The 19,376-nt window shown below is 31.5% G+C and overlaps 1 protein-coding gene across 1 annotated transcript; it reads right to left on the bottom strand.

The window, feature by feature from the left end:
• Positions 1 to 447: 447 nt before the first annotated feature.
• LOC129909344 (calphotin-like) lies at positions 448 to 11,323 on the bottom strand. Its single transcript, XM_055986430.1, has 3 exons — positions 10,292 to 11,323; positions 6,853 to 7,029; positions 448 to 1,284 (listed from the first exon to the last, which is right to left on the bottom strand). Exons 1-3 carry the CDS (start codon positions 11,132 to 11,134, stop codon positions 520 to 522), a joined length of 1,785 nt encoding a protein of 594 aa, XP_055842405.1. The 5' UTR covers positions 11,135 to 11,323; the 3' UTR covers positions 448 to 519.
• Positions 11,324 to 19,376: the final 8,053 nt, after the last annotated feature.

Here is a 19,376-nt window from a genome sequence, read left to right as displayed (position 1 = left end):
TCATCTTCCTTGGCAACAGCAATAAATACAACATTTTTTGATAATCTCTTGAATTGGAAAGGTATGATGCAATAATGCATTTCGTTTTCGTAACCCATTGGATGAAGAAAATTTTTTTTTAAATTTTAAGAAAGTCGCAAATACTTGAACTTTTGTCAAAATTTATATGTAGGTACATAAATGTAGGTGAATGTGCATTATGTGAAGAGACTAAAATTTGTCTTTAATATTTTTGCGCATATACAGGGTGATTTGCATCAAAACTAACAAAGCAAAACTTTAGCTTAGTTTCAAACCTTCCAAGCACACATTTGACGAAAAAACCATCAAATGCTAAAATAACAATTTTCGCTTTAAAAAAATGTTATTAATAACCTATGTACATTATAAACTACTTTAAACAATTAAACAACAATTTTTTAACAGATCTGCATGAATAAATTTTTATTTAGAAACAATTCCAGTATACTTTAACATCACATAAAATCAAACTTCCCAACATCGTGTTTTTGTTTTTTTTTAGTGAATAACATGCGAAGTCACAAAATGCGTATTTGATAGCAGAGGAAGAGCACCACTCAGACCATAAGTGTAAGAGAATTGATTTTGAATTGGATTTGGTAACAAAGAACGATAGGCCAATTGCAGAGGAGCCAATAATGGAGTACTGCGAATGATTGACAACTCTTTGTCGATCTTCTCAATAGCAGCATTTCTAATTTTAGCCTCTTCGACAGCATTCAAATGTTCAGCCTTGGCCTGTGCCACTTCGGGAGTATCCTCAACTTGACGGGGCAATTCAACAGGAGCAGCAATCACTGGCACTGGGGCAGGTTCTTGTTCACGATTTCTCAATTTAGCCTCTTCAACAGCAGCCAAATGAGCAGATTTAGCAGCTGCAACTTCGGGAGTATCTTCAACTTGTTTGGGAATTTCTTGGACAGGAACTTCAAGAGCTTCAACTGGCTTAGGCAAATTGGTAGCGGCAACTCTAAAACCACCTGCATCAGCTGTATAATCGACTGTTTGAATAATTCCATCGGAATCTTTGTAGCTGTAAGATCCTCGTGTGACGCCATCCAAGGTTTTCACTTCCTGTTTGGCTGACAACGGTTCACTATATCCAAAGGCATACTGGCCGAATTCATCCTGAGCATGGTATTGATGCTTTGTGGCTGGTATAACCAGTCCAGCTGGGGCGTAATATGATACACTAGCTGAAGCAATTGCTAACAGAGCAGAAAATGCAACAAATGTTTTCATCATAATGTAAAAGGTAAGTTGTGTGTATGTTTAAAGGCTTGAAAAGGTAGAAGACGCTGCTAGTGATGTGAACTAGTACTCGCTTCTCAGAATTCTGATTCAAAAAATGATGGGCACTGGATTTTATACCGCACTTTGATGGTGGAATGTCATCAAAAGTGGCTCAGACTAAGACAACATTATTGAAATCTACCCTGATGCTGCATGAGAGTGCACCTACCACAAGATAAAAAAAATTCATCTCGATGTAGGTACGAGTATGGCAGAAGGGAAAACGACCTTGACAGAGGTAACGTGATGAACGCCATCCATCGTGTCGGCGACAATGTAGTTGTTTATACTTTCAAAAGGTTTCATAGTGAATTTTAAGTTTTAGGCTCCGTGTTGTTGTATTGAGTTAGGTGTTTTGTGGTAAACCTGTAAGTTAAGAATAGTTTTAGTGGTTTATTGAAATAAATCTTAAACTTTTAAAATGGGGCCAATAGTTTTACTAAAAATATCATGAATATTGTATGGGAACGATCATGTTTTTCTTTGTTTTTATTAGTTTGATTCGAGCTGAAGTTAAGATGTTGAAAATATATTGATTTGCAACAAGTTCAATGTCTTCATTTAAAGCTACTTACGAGTTTTGAAATGTTTTCATATACATACATAATTATATTAAACAAGGGAAAAAATTATGTTTTTTTTTTATTTACAATGGGTTCCTTGCGTACCTCTTTTTTTAAGGCTGAATGGAAAAAGACCCTAACTGTGTGGCATTGCATTATTAAAAACGTCCGAGAAACTGGAGAAACTATCACCAGTATTGACATGTTTTGGATTGTTAACTTTTTTTGTTTTTTTTTTTTTTTTTTGAAGTGAAAACTTCTTTAGTATCTTAGTGATTTGAAACAAGATGAAACGAAAACGCTACACGACTTCAACTTGTTATAACTTTTTTGTTTCAATAGATAGATGAATGAAATTTGTACTGTAGATAGGTAATTAAATAAATTATAATTGTACAAAATTTCAATTAATTTCATATTCAAAATTCGGAGATACCGGTAAAAAGATGTTCTTTTCCAACTTACGTTATATCTTTTGATCTAGTGCACATACAAATTTGATTTAACTTTGATACGCATGCTGATAACAAAACCTTTTATTTGATATATCACACAGCACGTTACGTGCTCTACAAGTTACAGAATCTTTAATTGAAAAAAATTTAAAAATACCTCAAAACACCTGTGGAGATCTGTTGGCGATGACCAGCTACCAGTGTAGGAAGTACCGTAATCTCAGTCTGGAAATTCGACATGGTTGCCTTTAAAAAATTCTTACTTCTCTTGTAGACATCTTTGAAATAAGATTTATACATCATTATACAAGGTGAAACAATAAGCTTTCACATGGTATAAAATTTTGTATAGGTTGTCAAACAAAAAAATTGATTTAATAGCATGAGAACATAAAAATAAATGTTTTTTTTTGCTTTTTGGATGAAATTTCATCGAGTTTAAAAATTTCTAGCTCTTTTTGTAGATGTCGCATACACCTGATCGATATTTTGAGCTAATACAATAAGCTTTCAGATGGTGTAAAAATTTGTATAGGTTGTTAGGGAAAAAAAATGGATTTAATAGCTTGAGAAGATAAAAATACGTGTTTTTTTCGCTTTTTTTGATGGAAATTGATCGAGTTCAAAAAATTCTAGCTCTTTTTGTAGATGTCTCATAGACCTGATCGGTATATATATTTTGAGCTCTTACAATAAGCTTTCAGATGGTATAACATTTTTCATAGGTTGTTAGGGAAAAAATGCATTTAATAGCGTGAGAAGATAAAATTACGTGTTTTTTCGCTTTTTTTTGATGAAAATTGATCGAGTTCAAAAAATTCTAACTTTTTTTTTAGATGTCTGATCGATATATATATTTTGAGCTTGGACAATAAGCTTCAGATGATATAAAATGTATATATGTAGGGTGTTATATAAAAAACATGGATTTGAAGGTGATAGAATAAAAATAGGTAGATTTTTTCTATTTTTTTTTTTTTTGCAAGAAAAATGATTTTTTAAGGTTTCACTTCTACCACGTGTGAATTGCACACATGATTTTTTTTTTCTTTTATTAAGAGCAGCGGAAAAGACTGATTATTGAATTTAACAAAATAATATTTAATATTTAAATCATTAATCAAAAACCAGTACAATTGTCTTCTTTATCTCAAAACTTGGTACTGTGCTAAATGTTCGCACTATTTTTGGCATCACTTATCTTCCGCGGTTTTGCTGTATGATTTATTTTACGGATGGAATAAAAACTACATATATTACTAGTTTCCATTTACGTTAAACATAATGTACTCAAAATAATTTTGGTATTTTATTAATTTCGCCGGTTTAACTTCGAAGGTCACGGTGGCGTATGCGTAACTTTTTGTTTATTGGAAAATTGTATGGACTAATGCAAATATTCAAACTTATTGAAATTTTATTTAGCACTTTCAGAACTTTCATTGGGTATGAGAAGATAAACATATTTGATGCAACAGTAAAGACATGATTTTTGAATTTTGTGTTTTTTTTTTTTTCAAAAAATAGGTTTTCATTTCCAAAGTATAAAGGCCAGTTTGTTCACAGTCGATAAATCTGTTAATTATGGATTATTCCATAGAAAAATCCTTGATTAAAAGAGGATTATTCCATAGAAAAATCCTTGATTAAAAGATAATCGAGTGTGAACAAACCGGCCCTAAGTCTTCCATTTAGTACGTGACAATTTTGGACTTTAAGGAACCCTTTAAATCAATGAATTAACTGTCTTTGTCAAAGCATTCAGTATAAACAACCTTTTTAATATGGAGAATTAGTTCGCAACCCATGTTATAAATGAAATTGTATACATATGTATCTTTTTTCAGCTATAAGAAAACTTATGAACTTAACCTCAAAATCGTTACTCTTATGTCTTATTAGATAAGACCTTTAGCAAAAAAAAAAACAGACATGTCAATTTTTTGTATCCTTAGTTTAAAGGTTTATGTTGCGATATTGCATTATAGTTATAAGAAAATATTATACCAAATACCATAGCAAAATTATTATTTCCGCATTTTTTTTTTGCGTTTGCTGTTCAACACCAAGATAGCTCTCAGTATCAGACCTAATTGCAACTAAGGCCCAATTTATTCACACTCCATTAAATTAAAAAAAAATTCGTATATTCGGCTTGACAGTTTTTTACTTGCTCAATAGGGCAAGTATTGGTTTCGTGTAAAAAAAAAAATTCGAGGTTTTAATCAAAACTAACATTACGATGATGGAGAAGCCCAAAAAAGTGGGTTTCGTCATGACGTCCGTCGGTCTGTGCGTCGGTGCGTCCGTTCGTCCATCTGTACAAGTAGCTACAGCCTAAACGAGTGGACGGATTTTCTTGAAATTTGGTATGGATGTTTTTTTCGTAATTTCCAAGGTTGGTTTTTTTTTTGTTTTTTAATATCTCGCTTAGAACCTATACCTCCCATACAAAATTTTCGAGTTATTGCAATTTTCTCGAAAACGGCTCTAACGATTTCGATTAAATTTAACACACGTAATGCTGTATATAGTTCTAACATAACTGCGTTTTTAGTTTTTCTCAAAAAAATACGGATAGTGGAAATATGGTCTTTACATTTTTTTAAATCGCGAATGTCGGCTCTTCCCGTACATCATTATGGAGTTATTGCAATTTTCTCAAAAATGGCTCTAAGGATTTTGATAAAATTTTGCATACGTCATATTCAAAGTAATTGCAGTAAAACTGCCTTTTTAGTTTTTCTCAAAAAAGTCAAGTAAAAAAAACTTAGTTTCATTCATATATAAAGAACATAGAGATTCCTTTTTTTTTGCCGTATCGATGGAGTAAACTTTTAAAAATGCATTTTTTTCGGCAAGGGGTTAACCTTGAATTTTTTCAAAAGTCTAAAAACTAAAGATTTTTAATTTTTGTGCCTAAATTAACTATGAACTCATATCTTTAAACAAATCTTGTTTCAAGACTTGGGTCCGAAGATATCTGCTTCCAAGATCCAAATGTAAGAAAAACTATTTTTGACTGCAAATAACTCAGCAGCCGGACCTCGAAGCAACTTCTGGTTTTCACTTAGTAATAGAGCCTAAAGAGACTTTTCTTTTGATATCTAATTTGATGGATTTGGAGGAAATTTTTTAAAATGCATTTTTTTTCGGCAAGGGGTTAACCTTGGATTTTTTTTTTTTTTTCAAAAATCAAAAAATGAAATTTATTTGTAATTTTGGTAACTTAATGCATTAGGCATCGACACTTTGAACTCATATATTAAATTAAAAACTTGTTTCGAGACTGTCCCAAAGATATCTGCTTCCAAGACACAACTGTAAGAAAAAACAAAAATTCCATCCCGTTCACTGCAGCGTATACGTAACAAAAAATATTATGTGTTACAAATAACACAGTCGAACATTTCTCCCAACTATCCTTATGACCCTAGGTCACTAGAAGCCTAAGGCCAGCCCGTGTGGTCTGTGGATGGCAGGGTATCGAAGTTCTCTCAGTGCTAGCCAAATATAAGCATATGACAGTGTATCATGTCTTTCACATGGTCTTGGGTAATATTTTACCTATTGTATTAAAAAAAACGAGCATCCCCGTTCTAAATCGCCAATAACTTTTTTAAGAGTCATCCTTGGTTGTCATCAGATTCAGTATTTAAAAATACCCTAAAAACATTATGTCACATGGTTATATTTTGTATCCTTGTTTTGTTGGTCATCACCTTCTCCCTCTAACCTAAGAAACACCGTTTCACCCAAACAAATTTTATAGACCCTTTTGACCCTTCATCTTATTGTAGCAGGTAACTCTTCGCCAAGTTTCATGAGGGTATTTTTTCTGTAATACGTAATACTGTAATACGATAATATGTACGTATGAACTTTATAAAAAGAATCCTTAATTTTCATCAAATGTACAACATTAAAATCCATAAGATTTAAGTCAGACTTTATTGACATTATCACTTTTATTTTTCTAGATTTTATTTCAATTTCCACATACAAGACTTGTTGTTAACATTTATCAAGCTGGGAAATGTCAAAAAGTGTCAACATAACCTGCTTCGAAGTAGAACATTTATTCACACTTGTAATTCAATATAGTTTCAGATAAGCAAATAAAAATTCCTGGGTTGTCTGAGGCATAAACCACAACTAGATCACGTATTATGACTATTGCCACAGTTTCCTGCGACCAATCAAGGTCTCCAACTAAATCCAGATTCCATGAGAATCATATCAGGGGTGAATGCTCCCCCATAATAATTCAGTCAGCACCAGCAGCAGTTACCAACTATTGCGGCATCAAAAAAGCCCATCACTTTCAAGCCACAGATTTATATATTTTTTCAACTTCTTTTACTAACATAGGGTAGGTAAGTTAGATAGTGAATACCTACATAATTTTGTGGATTATAAATACGTGCGTTACTTGCAATTGGATCAACAGTAGGTAATTCAACACTTCGTCAGACAGATCTAGACAGCTCCCCAAGTAGCGCAAAGATGATGAGATTTACAGCCTTTTTTGCAGTCATTGTATTAGCCAATGCCACAGGGCTATATTCATTGGGTGACTTGGCTACGTACGGATTGGGCGATGGTAGTTTATCACGACAGGAAATTCGTTCTCCGGATGGAATAATCCGTGGAACATTGACATACATTGACGGAGATGGTACAATCAAGTCGATATCCTATGGAGGTGATAATGATGCCGAACTTTTAAAAGCAGCATCAACTGAAGCTCCAATGAAAGCTGAAGAAGAAAAATCAGAACAAGAAGAACCACAACAAAGTGAAGATTCATCATCATCCTCAGAAAGGACTGAGGAAATGAAGGGAGAAACAGTTGATGAATCTTCAGGTGAAAATCAAAATAAAACATCTGCAGAAGAAAATGGAGCAGCACAAGCAGCTCTTCCTCAACCAGTGGCATATACACCAGAAGTTGCTGCAGCTCGTGCTGCACATTTTGCTGCCAGAGATCAAGCTATTCTATTGCAACAAATTGCTGCAAATCAAGAAAAATTGGAAGCCAATCAACAATTGCTTCTGAATCAACCACAAATTTTGGAGTATCCTCCAATTTTCAGGGAATATTATGGAGCTGCTAAGCCTTTAAAATCCCTGAATCCTTATTTATACTTGTAAAACCAAAAAATGATTGATGATACCTTATGTGTGAACAAATAAATGTAATGTGATAAATGCATGATTTGTTTTTTCGTTTTGTTTTCTATTTTATTTCTATACTTTAAGTTTGGGTAACTCTGTAATTAATTTATGCAAAATCGAATATTATATATTACAACATTTTTCTGGTGACAGTTGCACTCAAACTTGCAAAAAATAACAAGGAGTTGTGCGCTTTCGGCTCAAAATCAACTAATCGAATGTAATGAAATAAAATGTTGCATATGCCTAGCAACTTGTCGAAATTTTCAAATATATTTAATTTTTTTTAAATTTGAATTGAAACTAAATGTGTTGCTTGCAATAGAAAACGCAAACGCTGCTTTTAAAAAGTTGCTGGTGCCTTTGAAATGTTGCAGCAACAAAACTTTATTGAGCGTTGATATATATTTTGGAAGTTGAAAAGGTTTTAACCACAAATTCACAGCTGAGCTTTTAAAGATTTTTCAAAATAATGAAACAGTTTTATTTTGTAAGTTTGCTTGAAAATCGTTTAACTAAAAAGAAAACTTAACTGACCAAATTACGGTTTTAATAGGAAGAAAAATTCAAAATGTTGCTCAAGCTAAGGCCAACTTTAAAAAAAATGGAAATAAAAAAATTAAAGTTTGTTGTAAGAAAATGCAACTAAAATTACAAAACTGAGTAAGAACTACTAACTTAGAATAAATTTAATTCTAGGTATAGAAAATTGAAAATTTTACTAGTAACTTAGGAAATTGAAGAACTACAGCCTTAAATTTTTTACTGATCTAACTAATTGAGATAATTCATAGACCCTATAAAAGCTCAAAATGTTTCACTGATAAGTAATTAATTGAAATTGCGGTATGAACTGCTTGAAACAGTTTCTTTTTAAGAATATACAAAAATGGATCCACTTCCCGAAAAATTAGCTGGCAACTAAAGAAACAAAAAATGTTGCAGCAACAAAATGCCGAGAGTCAATTTTTTTTCTAAAGAACATTGAAAAGTGATTTTATTGCTTTTGTCAACTCAAGAAACAAAAAGCGAAAGCAGCAAAATTAAAAACCGAGGGTAATTTTATAATTAAAAAAAAGAATAGAAAAAAGAATAGAAAAAAGAAAAATGTTGTCACACACAAGCTGTAAGAAAATAAAATGTTTAAGTAACAACATTATAGATTCTTCACTTATTTAGAAAAATTTGGTTTAAGAGAGCAGTGGAAATATTGCAACATACATTTTAAATAAAAAATATTTAAATTTTCCAATCAACTTCAAAAGGAAAATGTTTTACTCAAAAACACACAGCACTGTTAATAAGGTTACTGGCTACAGATTTAATATTTCAGCAACAATATTTTTTATTTGGCCATATTTTCCTCATTATGTTCATGATGTTCATAAAATTAATTTGAAGCTCGAGTAAAAGTGTCGCAATAAAAGATAAAACATTTAAGACTTCGAAAAGCTTAGGGAAAAAAATCTGTGTTGAGGCTGCAAAAAAATTAAGATAGATATGAAAAAATTGAAACAATCATTGTTGGTAAAAATAAAGTTATTCCACAATTTTAAAAAATACAACATACATTTTAAGGTTATTGAGGTCTTCAGAACGTAAAATGTAGCTATTATTTCCGATTTGTATAGATAAAATACCAAGGACATTTTTTAATTTAATACAGATAAAAGATACCTGATTTTCCATATTATCAACAAAACGAAAATATTGCAGGCAGCTGAGGAAGATCAAATATTAAAGCAATAACATGCAAGGCGACCTGGTGACCTTACTATCTTCACACAGAAATAAAAAGTTGCTACATCTTTTGATAAATTTTAAGTCTTCAGTGAGTACCCCAATTAGAAAAAAATCAGTATTTTAAATTAAAATAGAAAATATTTCAGGAAATTAACCCTCTGTCGGCACACGGGTGTGAATTTGGCAGGACAAAAATAAAATGTGGTCACAAAAAGTGTCTTTATAAGGGTGAAAATACAATTTTTTGGAATTGTGAATACAATATTCGAATTCCTCGGAAAATTCTAAATCAATTTCATATATGATTCTTTATAAAACAGTGAGACCGAAAAAAGTTCTAGCGACATGAAAAAGTATAAGCCAAATTCGCAAAAAAGAGGTGTGCCTACAGAGGGTTAAGGAAAAACTAAATTTGCGGTTTGACATATGTATGTAGCATGTTTTTGCTTGAAAAATTTGTTACCAAAATTCAATAAAAAAGGTTGCAGCAACAAAAAAATTTAATGTTCGTATCAATTGATATAAATGACGGGTTGATAAATCTTAGATTTTTTCTGCAACTTTATGAGACAAAAAGTGGCAATTTCTGTAAATATTTTCCTTACCAACTGAGGAAAATTTGACTGTCTGATTAAAAGTAACCAAATTGGTAAGCAAATTGAAAATTTTGCCACCAACACAAGGAAATAAAAGTTGCAGCAACAAATGTAGTAAGTTTTGCATTATTATAAAATAAAAAGTGGAACACAAATATTTAGTTTGACATAAATAACTGGTCGGATGACCGATTGAGGTGAGGTGAAATTCTAATATTGTTAGTGTTGCAAAGATACCTAAGCTCTGAAACAAAAATGAGCAAAAATTGTCTTGCTTATGCCTTACCAAGAAAGGAACCATTAGAGTTAAGGAAAATAGTAAAAATTCATAAGTTTTATACACAAAAGTTTTTTTTTTATTATTTCGGTATTCAAATTCGTTATAACAATAATTTTGATTCAAACCATTTGAGAGTTAACTAGTTAAATAATTTTTTCATTGGTGGATAATTTGTGAGCTCAAAAACCGACTGGCTGGGAAGATTGAACCATCTTGAAGTCCGTATGAGTAGGCAAAGCCAGATGGTAAAATAGCTTGGCTATAGGGAAGTGCAAGTGGAACTTGCGCACTGCTAATGTAACGTAATGGAGCTGGAGCAGCAACTAATGGAGCAGCAACAATGGGTGCATTATAAACTGGAGCAGCTGATACTTCATTGGCTTCCTTGACAATGGCATTTCTCAATTTGGCATTTTCAATAGCCTTCAAGTGTTCCTTCTTGGCAAGAGCAACTTCAGGGGTATCTTCAACTTGTTGAGGCAAATCACGTGGATTGAAAATGGCTTGAACTGGAGCTGGCATTGAAGCTGGGATTGGAGCTGGAACTGGAGCTGCAGCAACTGAGACAGATGCTTCACGTGCCTTAGCTTCTTCAATGGCAGCCATATGAGCTGATCTGGCAGCTGCAACTTCTGGAGTTTCAACGACTGGCATTGGTGCTTCAGCTGGCTTAATTTCTGGAGCTTCAACTGGCTTGGGCAAATTGGTTGCAGAAACACGGAAACCACCAGCATCAGCGGTATAGTCGACGGTTTGCAATTTTCCTTCAGCATCCACATAGCTGTATGATCCACGAGTCACTCCATCCAAAGTCTTGACTTCTTGTTTGGCTGACAGAGGCTCGCTGTATCCATAAGTGTATTGACCGAATTCGTCCTGGGCATGGTATTGCTGTTGCACGGCTGGCTGGAAGGCAGCACGAGCAAGGAGTGGTCCTGGTGCATAATACAAGCCACCGGCTGAAGCTACTGCCAATAAAGCGGAGAATGCAACAAAGAATTTCATCTTGATAATATTGATTTTGATTGGTTTTGTGGGTTTGATTAGTTTAAAACTTAAAAACGCTGCTAGTGATGTGTACTAGTACTCGTTTCTGAGAACTCTGTCTGTTTTCGATTCGATGTGCTCCTTTTATACCCACAAAACGACACAGTTTATAGATTGCTAGGATCAAAGTTGTCCCATCAACTTGGGATACACTCAAAATCAAAACAATTCAATTCACACACAAAAGACCTTGATGATGGGAATGGGAACGAGTATAGTGGCAGCCAAGACCTGTGCGCCAAGTTTGACTTTCAATTTCGTGTGCATTCGTATCCTCGCACAACTTCATATTGGAATTCAATGATGTGGTGCTGTTGGGAGTATGCGGAAATCCCTTTCACTAATTGACAATTGTATACGCACGCGGTGCTCCGATCAGGTCAATGCAAGGTAACCGAAGGCCAAGGGCCGGCTTGCTTGGGGGCATCCTCCATCAGCCAAACTAGTTCCCACTTTTGTTGTTGTTATTGTTATTGCTGAACGTAACCTTGACGTTACTAACTACCTATTTCACAGAGCTGCCCCGAACAGCATCATGAATCGGTCGAGGCACAAGCAAAACTCGTCTTGTTTTTTTGTTCGTTTGTCGTCACCTTCGATGTTGCGGGTTTTGTGGAGCATCCTCTTTCTGATATACATACAATGGCCGGCTGCTGCGCAACGATGGCAACGTTTAATGTCTTTGGCTATCATGGATTTCGATTACTTGCAACTTTATTACAACGATAGTGTGGAGCCTTTAAAAGTGCATTATCATATACTTTGTTACAGAAGTTGAATGTAATGATGGTTCCTTTGCTAGGTCTTATAGGGTATTTTGCATTTTCTTCCATAAAAGTACTTATAGGAGTGCTAAAGAAGAAGAGTGGTAATATGTTTCATCTACTTACAATTGTATTGTTTTGTATTTTTCTTGTAAAGAGACATCCCCAGAGTAAACGATAAACAACTTAATACTTTAGTTGGTGGAATTTGTCGTAAAGGAAGAATGTTGCTTCTTTATTTTGATTTTATTTAGAAGTTACTCTTAGCGAAGAAGAGGATCATTGGTTATAGGTGTTTGGAAGATCATAAATCTTAGGATTAGGAGTCGAGTAAGGTATAATGTTGTTTTGAAATCTAAGTGGCTGGTATATCGTGTTGTTGGACTATTTGTTTGGAAAAATAAAATTGTTGAACTGATAATAATAAATTAGCTTTGTTGTTACTATTGAATGGGTTAAGATTTATGGGTGTTTTTGCACGGACTTGAAGAATATTAAGTACTGCATTTAAAGTGGAATGAAATCTTAAGAACCAAGGTCATATGAAATAATTCTTTTGAAAATATTGAAAATTGTTTTTAAAAAAATCAATTTTGTTTTGTAACGCTAACATTTTGGATCAGATTATAATTTATCAACTTGAAAACAGGCGTAACCCAAAATAGTTTTTTTTTATTCTTCATCAAATGGCAACGTTAAAGATACTGTTGGAAATTTAAAGACTCGGCCTTAATAAATGGGTTGATAAAGTTTATATTATTAAATTTTAATAATTTTACTATTTTTATTAGGTTTTCTTCGTTAAAGTTTATATTATGTAACAACTCTGGAAAACAACAAAGTACTAAAAAGTATGTAACATAAGTATCATAACCTGAAAAACACAAGACAATGAGATTTCCTAAGTTATTGACATAATTTGGCTTCTTTCTTTTATCAGACCCCACACATTTTTCTAAGCTTTTTTTTACCACTTCACCCAGACTTGAAGTTCAGTTTTTGAAGATTGGAAATGTTCTTGAAATGATTTTTTTGGGTATATTAGATAGAGTAGGTATATAAAAATAAAAACTCAATATTTTCAAACTAACACCCCTATTACGATTGTCAACTATCAATTGGTAGATGATAATTACTGAAATTTGGTGTTTTAAAACCTAATTTGGGGGGAAAACTGGTAATTTTTTAATGGAATTTTTCAATTAAATTTCAAATAATAACGGTTGGCATCATTCTTTGTTTTCAATTTTTTTTGCAAATTAGATAATAAGAGATCGAAATTTATTTTTTATCAACTATCAATTGATAGTTGACAATCGTAATAGGGGAGTAAACAGGGTCAGGAGGCCATTAGCAATACTTTCTATTTGTTTATATCTTCTCGCAATCAGGTTACTTTAAATTTAAATTCCCCCACATTAATTACTTACGAGTTATAACATATTCAATGTTGTTTAAATTTACAATTAATGTTGTTAATTATTGTTAGATAAACGCCATTAACTAAAATACTTTTAATTATATACAAGATTATTTTTGCCTTTCGTGTACTAAACATAATTGCCATGCACAAAACAATAATAAAAAAGAATCTTTTTAATTTTCCTAAAGTAATTTTCTGTCAGTCCGAGGTGTATATGACCTACTTTAGTCAAATCTTTTTCTTTATTTCCTGAGGTTAACAAAATATTCATGTCATACATGCATTCATCATTATTTTTATTTGAACAGGTACATTTATTAACTAAAAAGTGTTTAGTTTATGTGGTGACAAGATTTCGAAGTTTTTTTTGTTGTTCTCTGATTTTTGTCATATTAAAATAATTTTAAACTTCACACGATTCAAATGTTAAATACTATACAATTTATTTAAATCATTAAAATCAATAAAAAGTGAATAAGTCCACATAAATAATTTTTCTTTTGGCGTCCTTATAAAAATACCTAAATGAAAAAAATATGTTTTACGACAACATACATGTGTAATTATTTTACAAAAACAATTCAAATCTTAAGAAATTAAAAATTTTATAAAAAATATTAATTTAAAAATCTATAATATCTATCGATTCCAATATCAATCTTGTTTCTATCACTTTTTGTTAAAAAAATAGCTTCAAAACTATTCAAATCTTGAATTACCTCCGAAATAATATTTTTTTTTAAATAAAAATTTAAAATAATTGTTGTAACAAGATTTTAAATAAATATTATCTTTAACAACAAAGAAAAAACATTTTTAATTCTAACCTTTTTATGATTAAAGCAAAAAAAAAAATTGGCCTTAGGCTAGGCGCACACATGCGATTTTAGTCACGCGATTATTCAGTCGCAAAAATGGATCACAAGGATTTCAATGGCTGTGAACACACATGCTTCTCGCGATTAAAAATTTGAAAATTGTGTCTACAGTCATTGAAATTGTTGTCATCTAATTTGCGAATGAATAATCGCGCGATCAAAATCGCATGTGTGCGCTTAGCCTTAAAGTAAAAAATTATCATAAGTAAGAATAAAAGAACAGCCTTTAAAAATTAAAATCTGAGGTACAAAGGATATTATTTTCCTAAAAATTAAAATATTAACGAAGTTTCGATCATTTTTAGTAACGGAGAAAGTAGCATTATCATGAGTAAAGGCTCACCAAAGTGAGCTTTCTCTTAAATCATCGCTAGGTGGCATCAATTTTTCAGGAATTTGCTGTAAATAATTTTTTTTAGAACATACCCAAGAATCACACCCTAAAATGCTCATATCTTATTCCGTGACACCCTGTATACATATATAAAATTAATACAAAACTTGTAGACACTAAGGGCCAATTTATTGAGCTTCCATTAAATATTGAAATTTATCGTTTTAGTTAACGGAGTTTTTAAACTATTGACGCCTTTAAGTATAAATCATTAAAAATTAATTTAATTCACTCTTCTTTAGTTAAAGCCTTTACCTCTAATGGAAACTTTAAATTTAAACTTTGTTAAAAATACCCTGATTGTGGTTTTTTTAAGTGCAGAAGATAAATTTAGGAAATCTAGTACTATATGTGCTCTTCTGAGCTCGGGGAAGTAGGTAAGAAGTGCATTAATTTCTTTGGATTTTGTGACTATTAAAAATCTATAATGAAGTGTTGTCTCTCCCCTCTAAATAACAATGATAGAATTTTTGGTGAACTGTAGTCATTTTATTTATGCATTATGTATAGCTTATTTATGGAATAAATACATACATACTTTATACATAATGTATATCTAAACTAAAAAAAAGTTCCTATCTGATATTTTTTGAGGATATCTCAAAAACCTGGCGTGATACGGCAAAATAAACTTTCGATTCGGTTTCAGGGCCCAAAAAATATATGAAAAGCCTAGTCGCAACCCCAGATAAAAACTTTTGTTTTTTTGGTTTTGACATTTTTTTTAGGATATCTCAGAAACCAGACGTGATAGGGCGAAATTGACTTCGAATCTGGATTCAGCAATCCAAAAACTATATGATTAACATATTCGCAAATCCAGATCAAAGAAAACATTTTTTTTTCGTGACATTTTTTGAGGTAATCTCGAAAACCTGACGTGATGAGGCAAAACGGACTTCGGATTCGGTTTTAGCGACCCAAAAACTATATGAAAAACGTAGTCGCAACCCCAGGTCAGAACTTTTTTTTTTTGTGTGGCTGTGTTATTAGGTAGGTATTTCTTAGTCGTAGTCGAAACTTAGAAAAAAAACATACCTACATATTCTCAAAAAAAAAAAAAAAAACACCCTATATAAAAGTTTACCTTGGAACATCAACAAACCGTTAAATATGATATCACCATTTAGCTTTATAGCATGGAAATTATAATAAATTTAAGATAATTTTGCCAAGAATGAATGAATGAACCAAGTAGGTTGTTTTTGTAAAGGCCCGGCACACACAGTTCTAGTCGTCGCTGTGTAGATCTAGATATATTTGTTTTGATGTAAACAAAAATAACGAAAATCTTACACGCAAGAGTTCCGCATTTCGTGTATAATAATTAATTATGTTGTCACAACAATATTTTGAAAACGCTTTTTCTTTAAGGTGACGACGAAAATAGGCCGTAAAAAAAGATTGTGTCATAAAAGACTGAAAAAACATAAACTGAAACTCCATTGTTGTCTGACGTAGAGTCCTCATTCTTCTGTCGATGTAAAGAGGAAGCTACACACCTCTAGAGTCACTTTGTCTAGAACAGAAATATTAATAATTGGTCCATTTTTTGAGGTAGTTTTTTTTTACTCAAATTTAACATTGAGTTTGTTTTTCAAACTCAAAAAAGCTTTTTGGCGCTTTATTAACACCAATACCAAATACTAAAAATGATACCACCGAATAGGTTGATGTCATCCCTTGTTTTAGGTTGACCATTGGATACAGTATAGAGTATAAATCACTATTCCGATTTGATTATTTTTTTAATCATCAATTTATAATGATAAGCGATTTAATATTAAATAGAAAAACGAAGAACCACTCTTATCAAATATATAATTTTGGTTTGTTTTTTTTTACGATTGAATTTAAACAATATTTGAAAATTTGAGAAACTGCAATTTGTGTTTAAAAAAAAGTTAAAAAAGTGCTAAGCTTTCTGTTTCACATAAAAACCCCTAACAAGATTTATTGCTATAGCTTACGTCTAAAAGAACTCAATTAAAAATGATGACTAACAAGTTATAGCAAATATTAAGTTTTTTAGATAACTGAAAGTTCATTGTCCATGTTAAAAGAAACTTATCAAATTCATGCTTCTCCATTTTCATGATATACAAGAAATCTATTCACTATAATAAAATTTATAAAATTTTCACGGATAAATATTATGAAATATGAAAATGGCTGCAATTAGTCGGACGTGTCTCTGAAAAGAAGTAGAATTGCGGTGCCCGTCACAACTTGTTGCTAGATCATCTAAAATCAGTCTTCGTTAATAGTTTTGCCAAAGTAACGCTGGGATTTTTTTACTTGTGATGTACACACGTACCTACTATAGGGCAAGTTTAGGATTCGTAAAAAAAATCGAACTCGAGATAACAATTTTTCATGACATTACGACTATAAAGATTGCCAAAAAAGTGGGTCCGGCAGTTCTGTCTGTCTGTCTGTCTGTATATACTCGACCTACAGCCTAAACGAGTGAAGTGATTTTCTTCAAACTTGGTACTTAGCAGTTTTGGGTGATTCCCTACAGGGGAAATTGAAAGTTTTTTATAACCAAAACTAACGGTAACTGCCATATAATGGAAATTGAAAAGGTAATTTTTTTCAAAAACAGCTCTAACGATTTTGATTAAAATTCTTGTTGTAGTATGTAGTATAAGAGCCAACTTTTGAAATAAAAAAAATATGTTTTGTACCGTTATTAACGGTACCTGCCATAGAACGTTTTTTTTGGTTTCTGAATATCTCGTACCACATCAACCCGATTTTAATTAAAAATTTTTATGAAAAAGCGTTTATATTAAAGTTATATTAAAATTTAAGAAAATTTTCACAAAACACATTTTTGGATTAAAAAAAAATGTTTCAAATTTTTTTTTGAAAAATCAATTTTTTGAAAACGGTTTGTTGAAAAATTATAAAATTTAGTTTTTTTTATGTAAATTATTAATTATTTCTTCAAAATGGCATACCAACTATTTTTTGAAAAATGTTAGAAAATTTGTGTACACAAAAATTTATTTAAAAAAAAAACGACTCCAAGGACTTTCGAAATTTTTTTTTTTTAATTCTTTTTTAAACAAGAAATCAAATGGCATACTTGGTTTTGTGTAAAAGATCCTTTAAAACATCCTTAAGCCAATTATAAAAACAGACTTAATTTTTTTTCACTACTTATAAAATTCCATAAAAATATTAAATTTTAAATTTTCCCTAATTTTGTTAAATAAAAAGCTTTAACGTTAGAGTAACTTATACCATAAGAGAGAGTTGGACACCAGTAGTGCAATAAATTTTTTTTAATTTCAATTTTTCCTTTCAAAGTTTTTCAGAAAAATTGAAATTTCAAAAAAAAAACCCTCCCACCATTTTTTGACAGGAACTAATTTATTTCAATTAAGTCTATCATCGTTTTCGATTGGCAGTCCGGAAGCGTGCGTAATCATTCAGAAGCCTTCTGAAAGCGTTTTATTCGCACAAAACTGACAGACAGAACGCTTCTCAGAAGAGAAATTCTCTTCCCGATTTAAATTCAGAAGCACTAATAATACTCAATCATTCTTTTTTTGTTGTCATTAAAAATGTTTTTGTTTGTTGAAATTAAAATTAATTAGATACATATAATTAAAATGAGGACCTTAATGCAATTGAATGATTTGTAGACCTCTTCTTCTTCGCCGTCTTCAGATTTATAATTTATTTAATTTAATTTATTTAATTTATAATTAAATCAATATTTGACATTTGAAATTTCACAAACACAAAAAAAAACAGAATTGAGTAAAAGCGACTTGACCTGTTTTATTCGATTTCAGCATGAGTGAATTCTTGAGTGGAACCAATCGAAAACGACATATGAGTCCAAAAACATTCCTTAATTTGCCAACTATGTATGGGCATAAATTCATATTTCAAACAAAGATTATTCTATTGGATTGTGGATTACTCCTAAAATGGTATGTTTTTGGACTTGAAACTATGTGGAACATTATTTTGAAATAAACTTTTAATGATAAGCCTTAACTGCTGGAGCAATGATTCTCTGATTGAAATTTTATTTTTGGGACCAAAATTAACGGTAATTGGCATATGCCAAAAATGGAAAAGTATGTTTTCCTCAAAAACGGTCCTAACAATATTTTTTGAACCGTTACTAACGGTTTTCGTAATTTAAAAATCAAATTTTAATACTATATGACATTTATCATAAAATTAAAAAGCATACGTTTATAAAAAGCTTCAAAATTTTACACAACTTTAACCAAACCTATCAATAAAGAAATTAAAAATAATAAAATATCCATTAGCCTGGTACTTAATACATATAACCTAGGTTTATGACTTTATTGCGGTTGACTTAATTCCATGCTACCCTCAAAATCACCGATGGTATGACGCATCTTGAAAATGTAAATCTTGTGCATTAAAAAATCCATATTTTTTATTGTTACCCTTAACTTTTACCACCTACTGTTTCCTTTTCTACCAACTTTCTTCTACGTATTTCACATCTTACTTGGAGAAAAGCTTTCAATATGGGGAGAAAAATTCACAACTTAAGGGTGACACTGGATACCTTCACAGTAAACTTCATATACAATCTCACTCAATCCAAAATTTCGCTCAAGTTTAAAAAAGTAGACAGAAAAATACACACATACAACTACATCAAATAAAATTCAAATGCTTTCTCACTTTTAGTGCTAGCAAGCAAAAGTGTATAGTAAAAAAATAAACACCACTCGTA

Source organism: Episyrphus balteatus, chromosome 2 (assembly GCF_945859705.1).
Source record: "Episyrphus balteatus chromosome 2, idEpiBalt1.1, whole genome shotgun sequence".
Taxonomy (NCBI): Eukaryota; Metazoa; Arthropoda; class Insecta; order Diptera; family Syrphidae; genus Episyrphus; species Episyrphus balteatus.
Note: the sequence above shows the minus strand (reverse complement) of the source record. Positions and strands in the feature narration are given on the sequence as shown.

Coding starts and splice junctions, on each gene's coding strand:
- LOC129909344 (XM_055986430.1), bottom strand. CDS start 11,134: ATGAAATTCTTTGTTGCATTCTCCGCTTTATTGGCAGTAGCTTCAGCC. Junction 7,030..10,291: donor TGAGCTCACAAATTATCCAC/CAATGAAAAAAT, acceptor TCACCTCCATAG/GATATCGACTTGATTGTACC. Junction 1,285..6,852: donor CAATGACTGCAAAAAAGGCT/GTAAATCTCATC, acceptor TAAACATACACA/CAACTTACCTTTTACATTAT.